General features: G+C 25.3%; 3 protein-coding genes across 9 annotated transcripts; 1 reads left to right on the plus strand and 2 right to left on the minus strand.

The window, feature by feature from the left end:
* Nucleotides 1–409: 409 nt before the first annotated feature.
* LOC122717937 (ATP-binding cassette sub-family C member 4-like) lies at nt 410–10,813 on the minus strand. The gene is made up of 17 exons (XM_043942482.1): nt 10,660–10,813; nt 7,619–7,866; nt 7,384–7,504; nt 6,581–6,691; nt 6,351–6,485; nt 5,883–6,087; nt 5,424–5,646; nt 4,533–5,189; nt 3,964–4,469; nt 3,615–3,896; nt 3,308–3,537; nt 2,731–3,230; nt 2,321–2,551; nt 1,886–2,220; nt 1,567–1,812; nt 1,180–1,482; nt 410–988 (listed from the first exon to the last, which is right to left on the minus strand). The coding sequence occupies exons 3-17, from the start codon at nt 7,455–7,457 to the stop codon at nt 848–850; spliced, it is 4,179 nt and encodes a 1,392-aa protein (XP_043798417.1). The 5' UTR covers nt 7,458–7,504; nt 7,619–7,866; nt 10,660–10,813; the 3' UTR covers nt 410–847.
* A 583-nt stretch (nt 10,814–11,396) lies between these two features.
* Nucleotides 11,397–16,153, minus strand: LOC122717940 (serine/threonine-protein kinase polo). Of its 2 annotated transcripts, XM_043942491.1 has the most exons (7): nt 15,982–16,153; nt 15,268–15,492; nt 14,224–14,441; nt 13,842–14,137; nt 13,452–13,748; nt 12,748–13,148; nt 11,397–12,624 (listed from the first exon to the last, which is right to left on the minus strand). In XM_043942491.1, exons 1-7 carry the CDS (start codon nt 16,072–16,074, stop codon nt 12,427–12,429), a joined length of 1,728 nt encoding a protein of 575 aa, XP_043798426.1. In that variant the 5' UTR covers nt 16,075–16,153; the 3' UTR covers nt 11,397–12,426. The 2 variants fall into 2 exon arrangements, with proteins under 2 accessions (XP_043798426.1, XP_043798427.1); XM_043942492.1 differs by lacking the exons at nt 15,268–15,492; nt 15,982–16,153 and adding an exon at nt 14,609–14,687.
* Nucleotides 16,154–16,659: 506 nt separating this feature from the next.
* LOC122717945 (glycine-rich protein DOT1-like) lies at nt 16,660–23,210 on the plus strand. 6 transcript variants are annotated; one of them, XM_043942505.1, is made up of 10 exons: nt 16,660–16,787; nt 16,968–17,077; nt 17,214–17,366; nt 17,435–17,650; nt 17,717–17,908; nt 17,982–18,153; nt 18,226–18,340; nt 18,503–18,640; nt 19,254–19,295; nt 22,968–23,210. In XM_043942505.1, the coding sequence occupies exons 2-10, from the start codon at nt 16,980–16,982 to the stop codon at nt 22,970–22,972; spliced, it is 1,131 nt and encodes a 376-aa protein (XP_043798440.1). In that variant the 5' UTR covers nt 16,660–16,787; nt 16,968–16,979; the 3' UTR covers nt 22,973–23,210. The 6 variants fall into 6 exon arrangements, with proteins under 6 accessions (XP_043798440.1, XP_043798439.1, XP_043798438.1 ...); XM_043942504.1 differs by lacking the exon at nt 22,968–23,210 and adding an exon at nt 19,892–22,127; XM_043942503.1 differs by lacking the exon at nt 22,968–23,210 and adding an exon at nt 19,371–19,884.
* The last annotated feature ends 331 nt before the right edge of the window (nt 23,211–23,541 follow it).

The raw sequence follows: 23,541 nt of genomic DNA on the forward strand, positions 1-23,541 counted from the left end.
TTGTTACTTGATACATTTGAATCAAATGTCAAAATTAGTGTATATTATAAGTTATATATTTTTATTAGTAAGGAATTTATATATATTACTTTTATATTTATATATAAAAGTAGGGAATTTTATTTACAATTCGGTATAGTACAATAAAGATTAATAAACACGTATCTGTATAAACACGTATATGTATAAAATATAAAAATATAAATTTCGAAAATAACAAATTACAATGAACACTGTATTATTATTCTTGCAAATATATTCTTAATACGATCGATTGGACTAATTTGTTAATTATTTATCGAATGTTGTATACGTAATACATTAATCGATATTCGAACTATATTATACAACTTATTAATGTATAATGTAACATTATATAATTATATATTTTTCATTTGTACTACATAATAAGATTATAGTATATGTATAATAATAATCTTCTTTATAAAAATGTTATAAATGTAGCTTAATTCTTTATTTATCACTTAACACTTATGTTTTATTTGCATTTTTTAAAATGCAAAAACGCGTATACGTAATATTCCCTACAATGTAAACATATAAAATTCGAAATAAAGAAAATATAAGTACTTTGGTACTCGTTATAAGTGCCAGTACGCCGCACAGCAGCATTCTATTTATATATTACAATAAAGTTCTTGAAATACATTTCAATAATTTGCATATATAGAAATACAAAAATATATATCTTGAATATTTTTTATGTTTGGTATTGTTATGTTTGGAAATATATTATAAAAAAATATAACTTTTAAATTGCACAATATTATCACTAAATAATTTCTATTTGTTTTGTCTATATGTTTTTTTTTTTTTTATTCAAAAATCATCGTTCTCCGTATTTGGCAATATAAGATTGTTTTGCAACTTTGACTAATTGATCGTACATAGCACGGTCAGTTTCTTTTACTAATGATTTGAATTGACTGTAGCTATTTTGAAGTAATATGTATGGATGATCGAATTCCTGCAAATTAAAATACAGCTATTTAGTATTTGGTTAATTTTTATGTATAAAAATTTAATTATTAAATTACAACATTTAAAATTATTACAACATTTAAATTTGCCTATATTTTTTTAGAAATTAATGTATAAAAAATTTATTATTATCAATTTAAATATTGAGATAAGAAATAAATACAAAATTCTACCTACCGCCATACGACCTTTATCCATAACTAAAACCTTATCACTATCCATAATTGTATTTAATCGATGGGCAATAGTAAGTACGGTACATTTGGCAAATTTTTTTCGTATTGTATGTTGAATTAAGGCATCTGTTTGCGGATCTACATTAGCTGTCGCCTCGTCAAGCATCAGAATTTTATTGTTTCTTAAAATAGCTCTTGCCAAGCAAACTAACTGTTTTTGACCAACGCTATAATTACTACCTCTATCTAAAACACGGCTTTCCAAACCTGTACCAGCAGTAACTACAGCATCCTTTAATTCTACCTTTAACATATATATAATTAAAAATTTCATTTTACTCATACAAAAAAAAAAAATAAAATTAACGTCTATGTTTCAAGTACTTACTTCTTCAAGTACTTCCCATATAGCTTTATCTGTAAATTCGTTAAAAGGATCTAAATTGCGTCTCAAGGTACCAGAAAATAAAACTGGATCTTGAGGAATAATAGATATATTACGTCGTAAATCCTCTAAACAAATAGACCCAGTGTCTATACCATCGATTTCTAAAATTCCTTCGATTTTAGCTAATCTAAACAAAGCTGCTATTAAAGAGGATTTTCCTGCTCCTGTCCTTCCCACTATACCTATCTACAAAATATTATAACTGCGTATTCTATTTTTGTCTATATTTTTCTAGAAATTAATGTATAAAAAAATATACTTTTTCTCCAGGATTAATGACAAGATTTAATCCTTTTAATACCGGAGGATCTTCCTCTACATATTTCAAATATACGCTTTTAAATTTGATCATTCCATCAATAGGCCAATTTTTTGGTGCATTAGCAGGAAGTGCAACTTGTTTTTCTGTTTTTTTGGCAAACTTTCCTCTATCGCGTAAATTCGGTTCGGGTATGACTTGCGTATATTCTAATACACGCTCCACAGACATCAATTGATTCGCGACTTCAGCATTCTGCCTCATACCCCATTGAATCATTCCAGTCATAGCCATTACTTGAGTGATAGCTAAGCCTACTTCTCCACCGGAAAATGCTATAAGATAAGAAAAATTATATTCTATTATTGTTATTTATTAAAGATTATTTTCTAGAAAAATATTAATTAAATAAAAAAATATCAATTTGAATCTTACATTGTTCCAATAACAAAAAACTGAAGGTAACTACAGATATAAAGATGAAACAAAAGACATCCAACGAAAATCCAAAAGCAGTACTCGCTGTTACGTACATATAAACAGTGGAAGTATGGACGTCTTGCAGTTTATCAAATTCTTTTTTTAATATATCTTGTGCACAATAAGCTCTTATGGTAGACAATCCATTTAAAGTAGCATTTAAATGAGTAAATACAGGTGATCGAGCTGTAAAAATAAAAATTGTAAAAATTTTGTTAATATAAAAATATTTTTTAACTTTATCAATTATTTAAATATATATTTTATAATAATTTTTAATTCTATACAAAAATTTAATTCTATACAAAAATACAAAAATTTCTAAATATGAAGTTAATTAATATTGATTTAATGACGATACTTACTTATTCCTTCCATTCTCTTAATATTTTTACTAGTCTTTAAAAATACTTTTCTTATCCAATAAAATACTGTACCCAAAAATACTATAGGGATTAAGAAAAGAGGATTAATGATACACGATACTGTTAACGATCCAACCATCATCATACATATTTGACCAGCATCGAGTATAGCCTTTGGTAATAATTCATCGATAGCTCCCATATCTTTAGAAAATCTATTAAGTATTCGACCACTGGGATTGATGTCGAAAAATCTCATACCCGTTCTAATTAAAGCGCTAAAGGCCATATCATGTAATTTTTGACTGCATAATATGCATACTTTGTAAAAAGACAATGATCTGGTAATACCAATACAAAATATTCCCACAACTATAATTGTATAAATATATAGATATTTATACATTGATGAAATATCCAAGTTTTCAATCAAAGTATCATTGGTAATATTAGACTTAGCTTGTATAAGGTAATAATGTCGCGTTTCTTCTGCACTTACTCTGAAAATGTTTTTAATTTATAAAATATAATATTTTAAAATATTTTAAATTTTAAAATAATAATTTATAATACTTACAAAATAGGAACAAAATAATCATTGAGACTGGCTATAAACTGTGTACTTATAAATAGTAGGAGTAGTGTAAATGCTAAACATAAATTAGCACCAGTTTGGAAGTACTTAATGAATAGTGAACCTTTAACTGCTCCACGAGAAGTTCCTTCTAGACCATCGTTTAATCCTTGAGGATCTTCATCTTCTTCCTCATCATCTGTTCCTCCGCTACTTGCTTCTGGAGTTCGACTCTATTAAAATAAAATAATATATTTTCTATCTAAAGATTATATAGATTTTTGTATTTTAAAAAATACAATATTCTTACTCTAGTACTTGATGATGAAAATTGTCTTCTCATAGTACTTTTTTCTAAAGAACTATCTTCATTTGTTTCTGATTCTGCTGCAAGTAATTCAGCATATTCTGGTCGTTGCTTCAATAAATCTTGAAAATTAGAAAATACTGTAACTTTTCCTTGATCTATAAGTATAATAGCATCTACATTTTTCACGTATTGTAATTGATGAGTAGCTAAAATCCTCGTTTTTCCAGCTAAATATCTTTGCATACATTCCTCAAATAAATGTTTACTAACATGAGTATCAACCTGAAAATTATAAATTTTTTACTCCAAATTATTTTAAAATTTAAATTATTATTTCTAAAATACTTACAGCACTTAATGGATCATCTAACAAATAAATATCTGCTTGTCTATATAAAGATCTAGCTAAATTGATTCTAGCTTTCTGTCCTCCTGATAAGGAACTGCCTCTTTCTCCAACAACTGTTTGATCACCTTGTGGAAATTGTTTGAAATCTCTTGAAAGAGAACAAGCTTTAATAACTTTCTGATATCGATGACGATCATAAGATTGTCCAAAAAGAATATTTTGTCTAATAGTTGAACCAAAAACCCAAGCTTCTTGTCCAGCATAGCTCAGACTTCCGTTTACTTTCACGTGACCTCTCGTTATATCTATTTCTCCAAGAATGGCAGAAAGAAAAGAACTTTTTCCAGCTCCAACCATACCTATTACAGCATATATCTTTCCTTTTTGCATTTCTAAATTTATACTTTCAAGAGTATTCTCAGATTGACTTGATTCCCATTTGGCTGTTAAATTCGTCATTTTTATTGCATATATCTCTTCAATTGGCATTGAAGAATGTTTTTTTTCTATAAAAAAAAAAAATATTTTAAACAAATATTTGTATTTTATGCTATATATCAAATGTTTACCTTCCATAAGATTTGCTGTATTTTCCAACAAATCACTAGCAACAACTATTAAACCATTGTGCCTCCTTTTTTCTAAAGAATCATCCAGATTCTCATAACTATCTATTTCATCATCAATATATGGTATATCATTTTTAGAAGTTTTATTGAAAACTTGTTTGGATACACTATTAATACTACCATTAAGACTAGCAGTGAAATTATTTGAAGTATAAATATTATCTTGAAATTCTTCATACATCAGAAAATGCTGTAATCTTCTTACAGCCACTATACATTCGGCAATCTCCGCAAAACCCCGCACAAACATTCCAGACATAGTATGCGCCAAAATATTAAAATAGGAAGAAAAAACAAACACTTTATCGGCAGATAATTCATTGCCAAATAAGAGGATACTAATTAGAGTAGTATAAAGAGCCATCCTTGTAGTAAACAAGTTGAAGGTCATATAAATACCTCTAATATAGGCACTTTTAGTGACAACTTGTAATTCTAATTTACGTGCAGTTTCGATCAAAGCGCAGAATGGTTTTTCCCAGGCATACATTTTAATTACTTGAACACCTGATATAATTTCGTCCATTAAGCGAACTCTTTCGTCAGTTTTTATAGCAGTTTGTAGCCGAAATTTGGAAGACAATTTTCCTGTATATGCTAAAATATATAAATTACAAATTTATAAAAATTTATAATAATTATGAACAATAATAATTCACAACTTTTAAAGTTTATATTCTTAAATATTAATTTCAAAACCTTGAATGTGCATTTTTATTTTCGATTACTTATCATTATATCATTATATTTATATTATTATGCAAAATAAAAAATATTTCATATCATTCGAATCTTTTTTTAATAATTTAATTATTATTACGAGAAACTCACACTGAATTGGCACAACGACGGAAACTGCAGCAATACCAATTAAACCAGCATATCCAGCTTCAGTATAAAGAAAGTATGCTATGATTAACATAGAAATTGGAGCAGACCACATATGATGTATAAAGATGGAAACAAGATCAAATCTATTTACATCATTAGCCACTAAATTAACTACTTTCCCTGGAGCTGTTTCACCAAGTGCTGTTTTGCTAAGTCGTAATGCCTATTATGTAAAAAGAAAAAAAAATTATATGTTTATAGTATGCATGGAAATACTATTAAAATTTTGAATTAAAATGCAATTTTATTAAACTATACTATATAGTATATATAGTATATATATGTTTTATATATAAAACGAAATTTTATGAATATAAAATTTAAATTAAAATAATTTTTTCCAGGATTATTTGAACTTTTGACAAACAATTTAATAAGACAATTATTTTTTTAAATTACCTTTCGATACACTACAGAACATGTGGCAACCCTGATTTTTGCACCAATATGAAACGCACCGAAAATTGCTTGATTGAGAGTGATTACGTTTATAGCTGTTGCTATACAAATTCCAGCCGCGTATAATAATGCAGTTTCGTAAGTTTCATTCATACTCTTTTTGAAATAACGTAAAAGTCCACCCAAAAGTATTGGTGTCCCTAATCTTTAAATGAATATATGTTATAAATAGTCATATAAAAATAAAAAAAACATTAAATCATCAAAACATGTATCAAATCTAACATTTTGCACCAGATATTTTATGAATAACATAGAATATTAATATATTTTAATTCTTTTTTTTAAACAATAAAATTGTCTTTCTAATAAAATTATCAAATGCAAATAATTCTCTAAATTATAATTGTACATGAATTATGAAAATATCGAATGCAAAGAATTGAATTGAAAAACAAAAAAATATACCGGATAATAAATTCATTTAATATTTGCATTAAACCAAGCACAGTATATTCCCACCAAAAGGTACGAAAAATTGCTCTCAATAAACTGGCTTTTCTTTTATGTTTTTTCGAATTTTCCATCTCAATTTTCCATCGCCTAAAATAGTATGTTCCATAAGTAGTTCATAAGTCTTTTTCTCATAAATTTGTAGATATATTATCTAAAATATTAAATTGAATGTCAATACAAACTTTTCCAATCGATCTCCAAGCATATTCGATCGATCCGTCTTCAAAGGAGTATATAAATCATCGGTTTGCAGAATCTTTCTGTAGCCTATCTTAAATAAATCTATTGTCCACCTGCATATTATTGTAGATAATTTAATAATTTAACAAGTGTAATATGGAAATAAACAATTACATTAACGAATTTCTAATTGAATATCTATTCAATAATATTTTAAATAATTAATTTTTTTGTAATTATCTTGAAACAATTATATAGATAATTATAGAATTACTATAGAAAAAATAATTTTACTTACAAATAATATCTATATGTGTTTAGCAATAATGAAGACATTTCGAACGTACGATTTTCATAATTCGTAAAAATAAATATACAATAGAAAAACAATTTCATTAATATTAAATCATTTTTGTTATTATCATTGATCTTTTTGCTTGTAAATTGTGAAAACAAAACAAATTTAAATATTTAGATATAATTATATGCATTTATAAATTTAAATTTAAATGTTTCAATATTAAAATATTCAAATTTAAATATTTAATAATAAATATAGTCTGAATTATTTATTTTTTCATAATTTCAAATTTATACATCACTTTTTTCTTTTATTAAAACGAATTAATTTTAAACAAGTTTTAAAATGATTCTATGTTCGCATATTCAAAATAAGCTACGAATTCATTGAATTAACCTAGTTTTGAATCACGATGAAAGGATAGCAATAATAATAAAATAATAATAAAAGTTGTTGCAAATTGTTTTATATTCAATAAGTGAATAAAATTTAAAAAAAACTTACCACCAAAGTAACACTGAGAGTAAATTCGCTTTTTCTCGTGGATTTGGTTTCGATTTCAAATTGGTTGTGTCCATCTTCTTCTATATGCTGCATTAACCCACTGTTATTAATTCTTTAATTGCTAGCGAAAAAAGTATTTAAGTATAATTCATTTTAAGGGGAAAAAAATAAGAAAATCGTGAACACTCGTATTGATTTCTTAAACAAAGACGATTTTATCATTCAAGGAGCTTACATATCTACTTGAGAGTCCTCTTAACGAACAATCTGATTGCTGACTAATTGAGCAATCACTTGAAAATTGACACGACACAGACACAATAAAGGAATCTTGAGAGCAATCACTAAATTCACGTTGTCGATATTCCAAATAGATAAATCCCGTTCGATGATAGTTCAACCAAATCCACTATCCGGAATCGTTCTTTGTCTTCGCATGAAACTGTATCGTGGAGGAAAATAAAAGGTACACCTGTTGAACACCTATATTTAAGACAAAAAGAGATCATGTATCAAATCTAAATTTTTCGTGTGTATCGTGTATTCTTTCCTTTTATCTTATTATTCGCTTACTCACTGTTCAAACAACGACAGGAAACTTTTAATATTTTGACACGATTTGATAGACATATAGATATAAAGGAATATTCGGTGTTATTTATGATAATTCTATTTTATAATTATTAAATATTATAATTATTATTACATGAAATCCTAACAGAATAAAATTATAAAATTATAAAGCTAATGAAACGAATAAAACCAAAATGTAGAAATCAATAAATTTGACTTGTGATGAAGAAACTATGACTCAATAATATTTTCTTCATAAATTACGAATGTATACATTAGTAAATAACCGAAAGTAGTATTAGTTAATATATTTAATTATAAATTTATTATAAATTAGTAGTATATTATAAGTTATTTGTCTCTTTAATAGGAATATATATTGAAATTATCATTTTAATTTTTATTATTGACATTATTGCATCACATGACCTTGAATTCTTTATGTAAAATACATTGGAATTAAATTTTACAAAAGCGTAGCAATATACTTAAAATTCATCGATCGTGTTAGAATGTAATGAGTTGAGTAATTTGTAGCAACCATTGTCACGATTTTAATTCACAATTAGCTGCTGAAACATAATGTCATTTAATCAAAGAAATAAAATCTAACATACGTTGTAACATAAATATGTAATATGAATATATTGCAAAAAGTTAATGATAATATTAGAATAACAATAAAGATAACGAGTCAACATTGCTATCATTCAATTGTAAACATTATTGTTCCAATATCGTAAAAATAAATGTACGAGAAATAAAAAATATATTTAAAAAATATATATATATTTTAAATTATTTAGAAAACATTACAAATACTTTTTCAAATTATCAATCGTATGTATATATATATATATATAGATAAATAAAAAGATAAAAATAACGCTAGTCATTCATGATTAAAACTATTTATTTATATTACCATGAAATGAGATAAAATTAAAAAAATTTAAGAAATTTAAACTAAAATTAAAAAATTAAATTAAACTAAAAATTAAAAAATATACAAAAAACAATAAAATAATAAAATTTTTAAATATGTTGCATATAGTATGATAAATCTTATTACATTAAGATAGAAGTTACATATTTGCTTAAATAAAACTATCAAACAAATGAAAATGATTCGTCATGATTATTCAGCAAAAAGTTCTACAAAATTTCTGTATTACCATTAAAGATTACTATTTATATAATTTTATATAATCTTATTAAAATATTAGTAATATTTTATTCAAAAAAGATTATATAAAAAATATATTTATTACATAAATTGATAAAAGAAGAATATCGTTATCTTTACGCAATTATACACATATAATTATTAGTCGCGGAAAGCTTTTTCCAGGAAATACCATGAACTTGCAATAAATTAAGGCAATAATTATATCATGACATTTATTGTATTGTTATCAATTCCAAACTCAGATTTTACGTGATATCAACATAGATTGCGATTTTACATTTTCATAATTTTTACTTCTACAAAGAAAAGAGAAATTATAAATGGTGCTGAATCAGTAAACTTAACATTATAGTTTTAAATTCCATTCGATACATGCGGATGTGTATACACTGTCATAAAACAAGCTATTGCGAAGGTAAACGAACCGTCGTATTCTACCACATTGAAAGTTTTAACAAATTTATCTATGATCTAAATGAGAAGATTCGCATTGCATACATCATATGCATTATATAAAAATATATTCAAATTACAACTTTAAAAAGTTTGTAATGAATATTTTCACTTCATAATTAATAATCTTTAATTATTATCATACAATTATTTTAATGTATATTTTTAAATATATTATACTTTTAAAAAACATTATTATATTATAAATAACATATATAAATAATGTTTATAAATAAATAACAAAATAATGTTTATAAATAATGATATAACAAAAATATTAATATTAAAAAAATTAAATATGAAATTTTATAATTGAAACACAATTGTTATGCAATAAAAAATCTCTTCAAATTATTATCAGGAATTAATTTAAAAAATGCATATTAAAAAAATTACAAGAGAATTTTTTATAATAATAATTTTTCAATCACCATTGTTTAAAAATAATAAATTTTTATATTATAAATTATACATCGTTCTTCAATGGATGTGAGTGAGTTCCTTTTAGTTGTGTAACGTAGTCAGGCTAATGGTCGCATTAAACGATGCCACGCGAAATTGTTATTAAGACAGAGAAGCTGAGAACGGGTCAATTGTATACGGCACGTGATGTGTACTGTTCAGTATAATATATCACGATTCTTTTCAATTTGACTTAATGCATATTGCTATGAGTAATTCATAACATTTTATTTTTGTGGAAAGTAATTTCCAATTTCCATTATACAATTTCACATAAATCGTATAATTTTTATCAAATAGTAACTTATCTTAAATTTATTATCTTAAATTTATTAAAATTTTTTTCAATTATTAAAATCATTTTCTTATGCTTTTTCAAAGCATTGTAATTGTACTATTCTGTAAATAGTCTAACAGAGATATTTTCAGCCTAAGGGACAAGAATGTCTCAATCTGGCATGCAAAGTGGTTTCAATGTTAACACAGCAGTATTTCATATATACGCTTATTATGATTTGAAAAAGAATTTTGAATAAAGCTAATCGAATGAAATATACATACATATATAAAACATTTGATAAATATGTATTTTTACTTACTTTCTGTATTTGTATCATTCGTTTTCTACTTAACAAAAGAATATTATCGATGAATGTTACATTCTATAAATTGGATTTATTTTCTTACGAGTAATGTCGTTAAACGCTTCGATAAATCGAAACGATAAGTACGCCTGCCTCCTTAGTACAAAGCCTGAACCGCTACTGAATACAGATCTTGTCTCTTTCCTTTTCCTTTGGTTGCTTCTTCGTTCTGTGACGTATACTAATATATAGCTACTATTTAACTATCAATATAACTGATTTCTATGTATTTTTGATAATACATATGATTTTCTATACTATTTTCTAATAATTTTTATATAACTCTATATATATTAAAAATTCAATAAATAAGAAATTATAATATTTTCTTTATAAATAATTATTTATAAGCTTAAATATTAGTTTTCTATACTTTTTGATCTTGTTCAAAAAGTTTTTAATATTTTTTATTTGGATATTAACATACATTAAAAAATTAATTCACAATTACATTTTTTATAATTTTTTGTTAAAAATTTATAGTAAAAAGAAACATAAATAGTTAAAACAAAAATTACAAAAATATACATATGTATAAAGATGATACTTAACCTAATCAAAGTCTATATATAAATGTTATATATCTTCATATAATAAAGTATGTATATTTAATAAAATATATCTATGTATATTTAATAAAATTTTTATAAAAATTAATTCAATAAGTTTAAGAATGAAATCAGTTTATTTTATTTTCAAAACAATGTCATAGGCTACTTACAAAAATAATGCTATGATTACAATTTCTTAATATTTAATGCAATAAATGCTGATACGATATGTATTATCTTAATGCCATGAAATGTTTGTATCTATGTACACATTTGTATATATTTATTATTTTTTTTTAAATATTTTGTAGAGTAAGAATTTAGGCCTTATATAAATATTGTCATTTTGTTAGGTTTTCACTTATTCTATTTAGCATTTCATTTCACGACCTTTTAGATGTCGTACAATAATTTTACAATTACGAAACAATTCTGATCTCCTCTTGTAAAATCAAGAGAATTAGAAATTTTACTATGTTTTAATGGTGCATAATACGCACACGCATACTTTACACACATTAGCAGACCTAACATTGGTCAAATGAAAATCAGATGAGAAAAATTTTTTCTTGGAATGCATTCATCTTAGAATAATATTAAAGATTAGTCCTTATTTTTCCTTGTATATTAGATATATAAATAAACAAGTGTTCAATTGCACTACTCCATTAAAGCAATGTTAATTAATTACTGTTCATATTTTATGATTATTTTTGATATTTATATGGAGTAACGAATATCATGGCAAAATACTCAAATTTAAATGCGTTCAGTCATAAAATTGTCAAAATACGAATTATTACAAAAAGGACTAAAACCATAATTTGTCTATACTGATAAAAAAATTACGAAGGGTCCCTTTGAGAACGTGAAAATACCTCCGAAATAATTAAACTGTTTGCATGATTTGTAAGATGTTTCATTTGGATGTTGCAATATAAACATCTAGCAAAAATTCGATATATTTCTATAAAATAAAATAAAAATAAAATAACTAATTAGTTGTATTTGTTATTTGCCAAATATAAAGGCATTATTTTTACTAAAAAAAAAAAAAAAAAAAAAAAAAAAAAAAAAAAAAAAAAAAAAAAAAAAAAAAAAGCATAATACTTCTAAAATATACTGGTATCAGAATTGTTCTCTTCTTAAAACATTTGATCTCAAGCCATAATTATCGAGTTTGAGGGTTCGATAACATTAATACAAGTTTTTCGTGAGCGTATGCCAAATTTTTAGCTAAACCTTTACAACATCCATTCTCTTGTATAGTTTGGAATCTATAAGTTCGGAAATTCTTCTCTGTGTCTATATATGTAACAGCCGCCATTAGCGGACACATAATAATCTTTGTATGATCAAGGAAATTTATCTAAAAAAAAAAAAAAAAGAAAAAAAAAAAGAAAAAAAAGAAAGAAAGAAAAAAATATGGATTAATGATTATATTTAATTTAAAACTTAAACAAAAATATGTTTAGAATATTTAATTACTCACTTGTACTGTTCCATTAGTCAATTGCATAACTACAGCACTTTGTGTTCTAAACCATTGATGCATGTATGGTATCCTAGACATAGCATCACATGGTTTTACAGCAAAAGAACATCCGGCCTTCATTAAATGTTCTTTCATATATTTTAGGAAAAAATTCATCAGCCTCATTTTCTTCTCTAATTCAGATGGATATTCTTTGACTGTGTAATATAATTCATTTCCTTCTCGATTTATATAATGAATATTGAAACAGTTGGCTAGCATTATTAAACGGGTACCATCATTGAACATTACACCCACACCATCGTCAGAAAGTTGATATCCGAATCCATATTTATCCGAGTAGTCAACCCATTTGCTTATCCATACAACAGGTTGTGCAGCTGGATCAGTCATTTCATCTGAATAGTTAAAATAAAATATTTATACTTAAAATTTTTCAATTATTTGTTTGATTATATTAAATTAAAAGTTTATATTATATAAGTTATCATTAAAATAATATAAAATTATCATTATTTAAAAAAAAACGTTAGTTTTAATAATATGGGGAAATAGAATAGGACATGAGATTCGTGCCTGAGGTTTCCGCAAAAATCTGATAAGGTCTTGAATATTCTGCATCAGGAAATAATTTCCGTAAGTATAAACGAAAATTTCCATGCAAAACGCAATAATAAAATTTAATCCTTGGATGATTGTACCTGCTGATGAAGTTGTTTCTCTACTTGGTTTAGCCTTTAATACAGCACTCAGCTGTTCTCTCAATGTTTGAAGCATTTTTCTAATATCAAGATTCAGTTTTTGAACTTCACTAATTGCATCGGTGGGTTTTGTCTTACGCACCGGACTATTAGGTACGCGGAATACAAAATCTTGTCCTTCTCCTCCTACATTAGTATTCATTTCAGATAATGGTTTACGTTGATTATGCATTTCTAACATATCTAGGCGAGGTGCCATTGTTAAACATGATAATGGTAAGCTAAGTGGCATAAATCCTATTATAAAATTTAAAAAACAATCAATAAAAATATTTCATAATAATATTAATATTATTCTATAATATTTTAACAAAATTTGATGATATGTACCACAAGTAAAAAATGGATCTTTCATTAATTTTGTTATGGAAGGACGTTTAGATGGATTTCCTTGTAACATATTAGATATCATATTCATTGCAATTGTATTGATATGTGTAGGAATTTTATATTGGACTTGTTTTATTCTAGCATAGGTTTCTTTTAAACTTGATGTTTCAAATGGAGGTTTTCCTACAAGCAAAGTGTACATAATGCATCCAATACTCCATATATCAACTTCATAAGAATGTCCAGCTTTAGTTAAAATTTCTGGTGCAATATAATTAGGTGTACCACATACAGTTCTATTAATAAAATAAAAAGTAAATTTATTTTTTTCATATTAATTTCATATTAAATATTGAAATATAAAAATAAACAAATCAATTACTTTTTACGTTCTCCTTCATGTTCTAATCTGGTGGCTAAACCAAAATCACCAATTTTAACCTGTAGATCATCACTCAAAAATAAGTTACCTAATTTAAGATCCCTATGAATTATTTTATTTTGGTGTAAATAATTGACACCATCCAAAATTTGCTTCATATAATATCTGGTTTCGCATTCCGTTAGTGCTTTTCTACGTTTATGTAATTCCATCATTGACTAGAAAATATAATTTCCACTTTAATAATATATATATAACTTTAATAACATTTCGTTTTGGATTATTAAATATCATTATTAACATTCTATGTTTTTAGTAATATTCGATCAATTATCATCGAATATCAATTTTAAATTTAAAATGCCAATTTAAAAATTACGCGTACATGAAAGTTAGTATTTATATGTATTTTGACGCCATATTGGTTTCGTCCATATAAACTCATTATACAGGCGGGTCAATCAAATTCGATTGTACCGATAAATAGTACATATTTCATTTATTGTATTTATATTTAAATTTAAATTTGATTTAAATTATGATTAAATTTGAATTTTATTTAGATTATGATTAAATATGATTTTGATTTAGATTTTTGATTTAGATTATAATTATATTTGAGTCTAATTTATAATTAAATTGATTATATAACTATTAATTTCATTAAATAATAAATTAATAATAATTAAATTATAAATTTTAATCTAATTTAAATTATAGTTTGAATTTCTATTTTGATTAAATTTAAGCTAGATTTTAGTTAGGTACGTAGATCAAAAGTGAACTAGTAGTTTTATAGCCTGTATAGGTTATAAATAACAATATAGCATGAAAATAATCATATAAAAAATAATTTTTTTTATATACACATAACTTTTAGAGCAATGGATATCTAAATTTAAAATTGGTATTTTTAAATATCATTTTAATATTAACAAAAGACAAAAATAAATAAAATTATTTTATTTATGTTCAAAACAAATTATTAATTATATTTGTACTTTTGAAAAAATTTTGTAATTAAAAGATTATAAGAAAATTTACCCTTTTTCTGCATAGCTCTAAAATTATATATACATTTTGTGGATCATCAAAAAAACCATAAAAGCCTACAATATTTTTATGGTTCAAAGTTTGATGAATGGAAATCTCTTGTGTCATTTTCTCTCTTTGATTGCTCTTTGTAATTTGTGACTTTGGCACAATTTTTCCAGCAAATACACGATGTGACTTTGATTCTCTAATTTCATAACATTTTGCAAAACCACCCTAAATAAGACGTATAAAGCATAAATAAAATATAAAATAAAATACAAATAAAGACAAAAAATAAAAAATACATGTGTAAAAGATATTAAAATATATATAAATATATATAATATAATAATTTTTTGCAATATATAATTCTTTATATTAAATAGCATTCAATGCAATGAATTTGAGTTATGTTTTCTTAAAAATTTATATTTTATGTATTTAATAAAATACATTTATTTAAAATTTATTTAACTAAGATTTAAATAAAAATAAATAAATAAATAAATAAAAAAGTCGATTATTTTTATTATATATTTATCAAAATTTCATTAAATTTTTAAAAAAAAGCAACAAGTATTAAAAATTACTACATATTGAACAAAAAATTATTTGATATATAATTTTTATCAGACTGAAATTAATTCAAAAAGATAGAAATATAAAAGTGTTAATAAATTTTTAATATAAAAAATATAAAATATAAGAAAAAATTATACTTACTTTTCCAAAAAATCGTCCCTTGATATAACTTTTTCCTGAGTTTACATCGTATATCACGTCAGGAATAACGCATTCTTTCTCGTCTTTTGACATCTTGTATTATTTTTTGGCTGGATTGTGCACTATATGATGTAAAACGTCGCGTTCTGGTTAATATTACTCACGTTACTTGTATGTTCCACGAAAAGAAATATATTCAATGCTAACTTTCTTCTCAAATACAAATTTTGCTGTTTTTGTCATGCGGAAGACAAGCAACGGATTTCAATATTTAAATCTCAATTTCTTAACCAATCCCGCGCTTCCCCATATATCTAACTATAGGTTGAATCCATAGGTATATTTATTCACCATACTTTGACAATTTAAAGATAAATTTTCATGAATCTCATTATATTATTATATAAAAATAATTTTAAACGTTTAATATTTTATTTAAGTTCAAAAATATTTTGAATAATTGCAAATATATATGAACAAAATATTTAAAAAAATTACATCTAGAAATCTTAATAATATATTTAATAATGTAATTTAAGTTAAATTTCTTTTATATGTTTAAAGCAATCAAATTTATATATTGCTATTCGAATTAAATATTTTTTTTCAGTTATGTTTTTTAAAATGTTGCTGTACATGAAAACGCTTCAAAACAAATAGGATATCCGGTAATATATCAGTATAGTAATTTGAGTGGTGTGGTCGATGCTTCTTTTTCCGGCAACCGGCGTCCATTTTCGTTGTTGGATTGTCTAAGATTGGCGCGTTTGGTATTTATGAAAAGATTATTTAGAAATAAGTGAAATGTAAGTACGTTTAAGTAGACATATAATGTGCATTTTATTGGAATTTTTTTTTATGAATCGTTTAGTGTATGCAGAAAATAATTGTGATTGAAAAAAACTTCATATATTTCATTAAAAATTTTAGCGTCTATACTGTAATCAATATTATTCCTTATTGAGAAATTTTATTTTAAATATTAGATATATCTATAAATGGAAGGTGCACCAGCTAGTAGAGGTGGATTCCGCGGTGGTCGTGGTGGTCCCGGTGGTCCTATGAGAGGACGCGGAGGTTTCGGAGACAGGGGAAGGTATATCTATATATATTTACCATTAACTTATATATATGTAATAACTTGCAATATATGTGAGAAAATATAAGATACTTCATTTTTCTAAAGACTTTATATAAATAGTCGTACAAAATATAAAATATTTTGTTTTTAGGGGTGGACCTCCAAGAGGAGGAGGAGGAGGTATGATGAGAGGTGGTAGAGGTAGTGGACCTGGAGGTGGTATGAGAGGTGGGCCACCTGGAATGAGAGGCAGAGGTGGTCCTCCTGGTAGAGGTGGTCGTGGTGGTGGACATTTTCCTCCTGGGTATTAAATATAATTATATTTTATTTAATTTATTTTGTTCTTTTTATTTATCTATATTATTATGTCAGAGGACCACCAGATCCAGGAATGTCTAGTGGTCCAGGAGGTGGTGGACCACCATTGCCAGGAATGGGAGGTCCACCACGTGGTGGCAGTAGAGGAGGTGGAAGCAGTGGTTTTCGAGGTAGAGGAAGAGGTGATTTTGGTAGAGGAGATAATCGTGGAGGTAATAGTAATTTTCGAGGTAGAGGAGGAATGGATAGAGGCAGCAGAGGAGGATCTAGGTAAAATTTATAATCTCTTTCTATTAAATTTAAAATTATATAAAGAAAAAAGTTACATTATTTCAGGGGAGGATCTGGGAGAGGTGGTCCAGGAGGCAGAGGTTTTGGAGATCGTGGAAGCAGAGGTAGTGGACGCGGTGGTGGTGGTCCATCAAAAAGAGGTGGTGGACCTCCAGGTTCAAGTGGACCTTCAAAAAGACCAAGATTTGATCAGCCATCTTCTCAACCTGCAAATGGTTATGCGACACAACCACCAAGGTATTTAATTAACTTGGATAGATTTAATGTAATAAAAATAAAAAATTTTATTACCAAAAAAATTATAATATAGTCAAGGCGGATATGGAGGAAGTACTAGCAATGCCTATGGTGGAGGACAGCAACAACCACAACAGCAACAGCCTGTAGGATATGGTGGCGGTTATGGATCACAAAATTATACTCAATCATCATATCAAAGTTATGAAAGTTATCAGCAACCTCCAGATTATGGTCAAACAGCTGTAAGCTAGTTTATGCTATTAATTCAAAAATGAAAAGAATGGAATCTAAACAAATTATATAATTTTATTTAGGGATATCCACCATCAGCAGCTACTGATAGTAGGTATGGTGGAGCACCTACTGTACCAGCTACAGGAGCTTTCAGTGCTGGTGATCCTTACAGTTATGGCAAAGCACCACCATCAGGTTAGTTTATAGTTATAATAATATGAACTCATCGTATTTTATAGTTTAAATTCTGTCGTCGAAATTAAAAAACAATTAAGAAATCCCTTTTCGGAAATAATATAAAGGGCAATATTATTGTTAACTTCGTGGTGTAATTAATATAATATACTGCGTGCACAGCCAATTACCAGCAGGAGGCAGTGGTAGCAGTAGCAGGGGGTGGGGGTGCAGGTTATGCCCCCATTAACTCTTACGATGACCGATCTTCTAATGCCACTTCTATGACCAACAGGGGTGGTTACTCGACACAACTTTATGGTTAGTTTTTTCCGTTCGACACCACGTTTTACATCACGTATTTATTTTTTCCTCGGTTTCATTTCAAAAAAAGGGACAAAGAAGGAAAATGAAGAAAATAAAAAATTATATATTTTTTCTTTATACTTTTGAATTAAAGCACTTGTTATTTTCAAATATGAATCGATTCAGACGAGAAACGCTTAATTATCAAAAATTGAAAATTTACTTTCTTTTTAAAACGAATTTTAAATAATAGATTCTATTTCACTTTTATCTTTGAATCTATTAATTTGAATAAAGTTGGATATCACAACTTTCCATTTAAAAAAAAAAGTACTAGTACAAAAATTGGTAAGATAAAGAAAAAAATGTGGCTATTTTCGTCTGGATACCAACACTGCAGCACTGCCTCCTGCCATTCTTCATTCCAGAATAATACTGTATTATCAGTATTTTCACACCCAAGCAAAAAAAACATTAATATTTCACAAAATTCACTTTTACATAGGTAAATAAAATACAATTGAAGTTTTAAATCTAGTGAGTTACAGATTTTTCTCGTCTGAGTCACATCTATATTAATTGAAATAGTTAATTGATAACTTCTAACTCTTATTTGTTATATTTACAGATTACTCGAGTCAAGATGGTGTATATGGAAAACAAGATTATGGTAAGTACAATTTACAATCCAAAAAAATTTTTTAACTTCTGAAAGGCAATATTTTACCGTGAATAAAATACTTAGGATCGGGTTTAAACATACCACCAAGAAAACGATCACATTTGCTAGTTTAATGAAATGAAGATATTTGAAAGAAAATAAAAACAAAATCCTATCGTGAATTTTTCAATTTATGATGAAGAAATAGAAACATTTAATGTTAACTGCAAGAAGTAAAAACATAGCATAGGACTTTTTATTATATTTTTACAAACAGTAATAAATATAACAATTCATAGCTTCGATAATAAATTATAACTATTAAATGAAGTGGCAAGTATAGATATTGTAAGATTTGTTTTAGTAATATTAAAAAAAATTTAATATATAATAAATAGTAATAATTATAATAATAATAATAATAATAATAATAATAAAAGAAAAAGAAGACAAATGTACCTCAAAAAGTAGGCAAATATATAGTATATATATTATTCAATTTTATATGAAGATTAATATATAGTATAATGTTAAATACACAGAATCATATTAAAAAAATTTATACTTAAAAGATGATTGAACGGAGAAGCTATGGTTGTTTACAGGTGGCAGTGCTGGTTACCAAAACGCCCAGTCTCAGCGACGTTATTAAATTACACATGCAACTATTTAATTCTAAATATTTAGATAACATTTCTTTTTTCCAAATTTAAAAAATAAAAGTATATCGTTCCTAGCGCGTGAAAAAGTTGGACAAATATTATTTGTCGTGAACACTAAGTGTTTTATAATTAATAATTTATTTGTCACTATGACAAATTTTTATATTCAAATGAGAAAAGTGAGCTGAAAAAAAGAATAATGCTTTCTAATGAAATTTGTGATTTTCTATCTTTGTCGCGCGCATGGAAGACGCGGTAAGACCAAACGATTGTTTAATTATTATAAAAAATTATAAAAAAAAAAGTATAAATGACATGAACATTTTATACTTGACTTAGCAGTATAGCATTCTATTCTTTTTGTCATGTTTGGCTAACGATATTACTTTAGAATTAAGTTGAGTTGATGTACAGTTTATCTTTTTTTTTCTGTATCTTAAAAAGCAATCTGCGATTGTGAAACATTATTAAATCGTAATTATCTTCATTGTAATTATTAAGGACAAAGATATTTGTGCTATTTGTAAAGTCATTAATCGGTTAATCATTGTGAACATACACATACATAGCTCAATGATATTAAAAAATTTTAAATATAAAAAAAATGAATATTTTATATTCTGTATAAAAAAAAAAGAAAAAGCAATTGTATTTTGTGGTGTATTTTGTTTTACATTTAACCGAATTGAAAAAAAGAATCGTGTATCAGAATATGATGTCCTCCCTTATTATGCGTTTAATAATGCGATATTTTGATTCTGAAAATATATTAATACAAAAAACAAACTTATAATATAATAGATCAGTCTTACTGTTGCGACATTTCATTTCATATACTTATATATGAATCAATTTATATATAGTTTTAACATGTAGAGCTCAATTTTTGCGTGAATTATATATAAAATGCTCTGCTTAGTGGTGACAAGAAAGTTTTTTGTTTTTGAGACATCAAATGAAAAAATATTAGAAAACTTATCAATAATGTTAGGAATTTATTTTAATTATAATTTAAATACTAATCGCAGATTGAAATGTCACATCGGCAGAGACAATCAAAATTCAATATTAGCGATTAAAAAAATAGATATTTATATGAAATCGAAAAGCGATATATTATAAATTATTCAAGGTTCAATATGCATGAATACGAAAAAATGTTCCAATCAATTGTGTACGTTAAAGTACATAAAAATTATATAAGACAAATAATGTGGTCTTATATTCTGTTTATTATTATAAGTTATTATGAAATTGTCTAAAAACTGTATTAAAAGTCAGCGTCGCATGTCATTGGTATAGTGATAGTGAATCAATTTAATTGTTGTAAGTATTAGAGTAATAACAAGCGAAATGAAAAGAAACTTTGAAAAAAAGAACCATGAAAAAAACAGTAATATTTTTTTTATATTTATTATTTCCTCACCTTTAATATGAGAACTATGGATTGAATTAAAAAAAAATATTTAGAAAGCAGGAAAACCAGCAACTGCCTTAAAAAACGATATTTATATTAAAAAATAATTCAATTTAAAAGAATACAGTGCATTTTATAACTAACGTAGGTATAAAATTTTTATTAAAAAAAACAATAATCTTATGGAGAACAAATTTTTTGTAATATTCTATATGAAAAAGAGTAAGAAAAGAATTCTTTTTTATTCTATTATATATATATAAAATGTTCAAAGAATATTTTATGTCCAGAATGAAGTACGATATTATTGATATATATATATATATTGTGTATATATAACAGCATTCATGGGTAATTCTGGACAATTCTATATATAAAAATTGACAAAAACTAAGTTTATTTCACAGGCGTAACAACAACCTGAGATACTTAGGGAACAGAATGAAAGAAAGAGAGAGTACCTTCCCTCTGTTACCAGCAAGGAGAATACCGATTCACACAAATAACTAACAAATTTATATGAATAAATGACGACTGTATCATAAATGTTATTAATGTCCAATGGTATCAGGTATCACGTAAATGAAGCCTAGAAAGTATTGTTTTTTCTGTTAGAGTATATTATGATATCTTTCATTAATTAGAATGTCTTTATTTAATTTTTCTAAGCGATTTATACTAAAGAAATATTTGATCTTTGTGATGCATCTTTTTTCATTCAAGCAATTCTTTTTTCAATATAAATAATCAGCATCACTCAATATATTATTTTCCAATTTATCATATGCAAAAATTTAATTGCATCTTGTACATATATATACATATATAGATAGACAACGAAAGCATATTTAAAATGAAAAAGAAAAAGATAAACATTATGTAGAAAAAAAAGCAATGGAAAAGCAAGCAACAAGAATATCGAATTAAATCTATGCTAACATGTATTACGCTCATATATATTAAAAGACAAATGCTCGAGTAAACCTCAACCCGAATTCAGGTGAGTAAAATAATCTATCCGTTTTTTATAAAAAAAAAAAAAAAAAAAAAAAAAATATATATATATATATATATAATATACAAATTTATTATAACGCAAATGTTAGCAAGGATAATATCTAGATCTGCATCTATCGAGTGTAAAGTGGAACAATAAAAAAAATATGTAGGATAATTTTATTCTATTCTAAGATAAAAAAATATATATATTTTAAGTATAAAATATAATATATGCAATAATTTTAAATTCTATTCCCGCTTTATACATACGATACCTGCAGTATATTTTTAAATTAAAATAATGACAATAAGGTAACAATCGAAAGGTACACATTAAAAATTCTTTTAAAAAACACATTTGTTTATAAACACACACTATGATTTATAGTGACGTTAAAATAAAACAAACTGAAAAAGCAGGGAAGGAATTTACAAAATAATTATGAAAAAAAATTTAAGAGCATAATATATTTTTATAATTTAATTGATAATGGACAACATTCAAATACTACATGTAAATGCGTTAATGATAGGTATTTATAAGATATTTCGTCTCTATTATTTATCTATCAATTTCTAATTTTTTATTATTAATTTCTTTAGGTTGATAATGACTATGCTGTCACAGATGGTACTACCAATTCATGAGCCAAGAAACATCTGCCACATGACTGGCATCGACGTTGTTCCTAAGAAGATTCAAGTGTATTTTTATTTTTCGGCGAGTATTGTAATAAAAAGATATAAAACATCATATTTTCCTCGCATGTTATCGAAAGACTGAGCTCTTAAAATTTGTATAAATTTAGTAATTGATTGTGATATATTTATGATAAAAGAATACTTTTCTTTTATAAATAAAAACCTATAATTTGTATGAATGTAATAAATAAGTTTTGATTTTTTATATACATTATATTTTTAATAAATTATTTATTTATAGTTTATTTGTCAGAAAAAAACAAAATATAAAAAAACTCATCAATTATCAGTAAAATCTTTATTCTTAAAATTTCTAAAAATCATTATTTAATAATATTGCATATTATTTAAAATTATCTTAATAATAGTTTTTAACAATAAAAATATTTTTCAATATAAATTTTTAATTATATAATGTTAATCTTAAAATGTAACATCACATTTTTAATTTTTTTCATTTCTAATGAATAAAAAA

Source organism: Apis laboriosa, unplaced genomic scaffold (assembly GCF_014066325.1).
Source record: "Apis laboriosa isolate Shangri-la unplaced genomic scaffold, ASM1406632v1 scaffold5_cov152, whole genome shotgun sequence".
Taxonomy (NCBI): Eukaryota; Metazoa; Arthropoda; class Insecta; order Hymenoptera; family Apidae; genus Apis; species Apis laboriosa.

Coding starts and splice junctions, on each gene's coding strand:
- LOC122717945 (XM_043942503.1), top strand. CDS start 16,980: ATGGAAGGTGCACCAGCTAGTAGAGGTGGATTCCGCGGTGGTCGTGGT. Junction 17,909..17,981: donor TATGCGACACAACCACCAAG/GTATTTAATTAA, acceptor ATTATAATATAG/TCAAGGCGGATATGGAGGAA. Junction 19,296..19,370: donor ATATGGAAAACAAGATTATG/GTAAGTACAATT, acceptor TAAAATACTTAG/GATCGGGTTTAAACATACCA.
- LOC122717940 (XM_043942491.1), bottom strand. CDS start 16,074: ATGTCAAAAGACGAGAAAGAATGCGTTATTCCTGACGTGATATACGAT. Junction 15,493..15,981: donor AGGGACGATTTTTTGGAAAA/GTAAGTATAATT, acceptor CGTCTTATTTAG/GGTGGTTTTGCAAAATGTTA. Junction 14,442..15,267: donor TAGAGCTATGCAGAAAAAGG/GTAAATTTTCTT, acceptor TATATTTTCTAG/TCAATGATGGAATTACATAA.
- LOC122717937 (XM_043942482.1), bottom strand. CDS start 7,457: ATGGACACAACCAATTTGAAATCGAAACCAAATCCACGAGAAAAAGCG. Junction 6,088..6,350: donor TTAAATGAATTTATTATCCG/GTATATTTTTTT, acceptor ATTCATTTAAAG/ATTAGGGACACCAATACTTT. Junction 3,897..3,963: donor TAGATGATCCATTAAGTGCT/GTAAGTATTTTA, acceptor TATAATTTTCAG/GTTGATACTCATGTTAGTAA.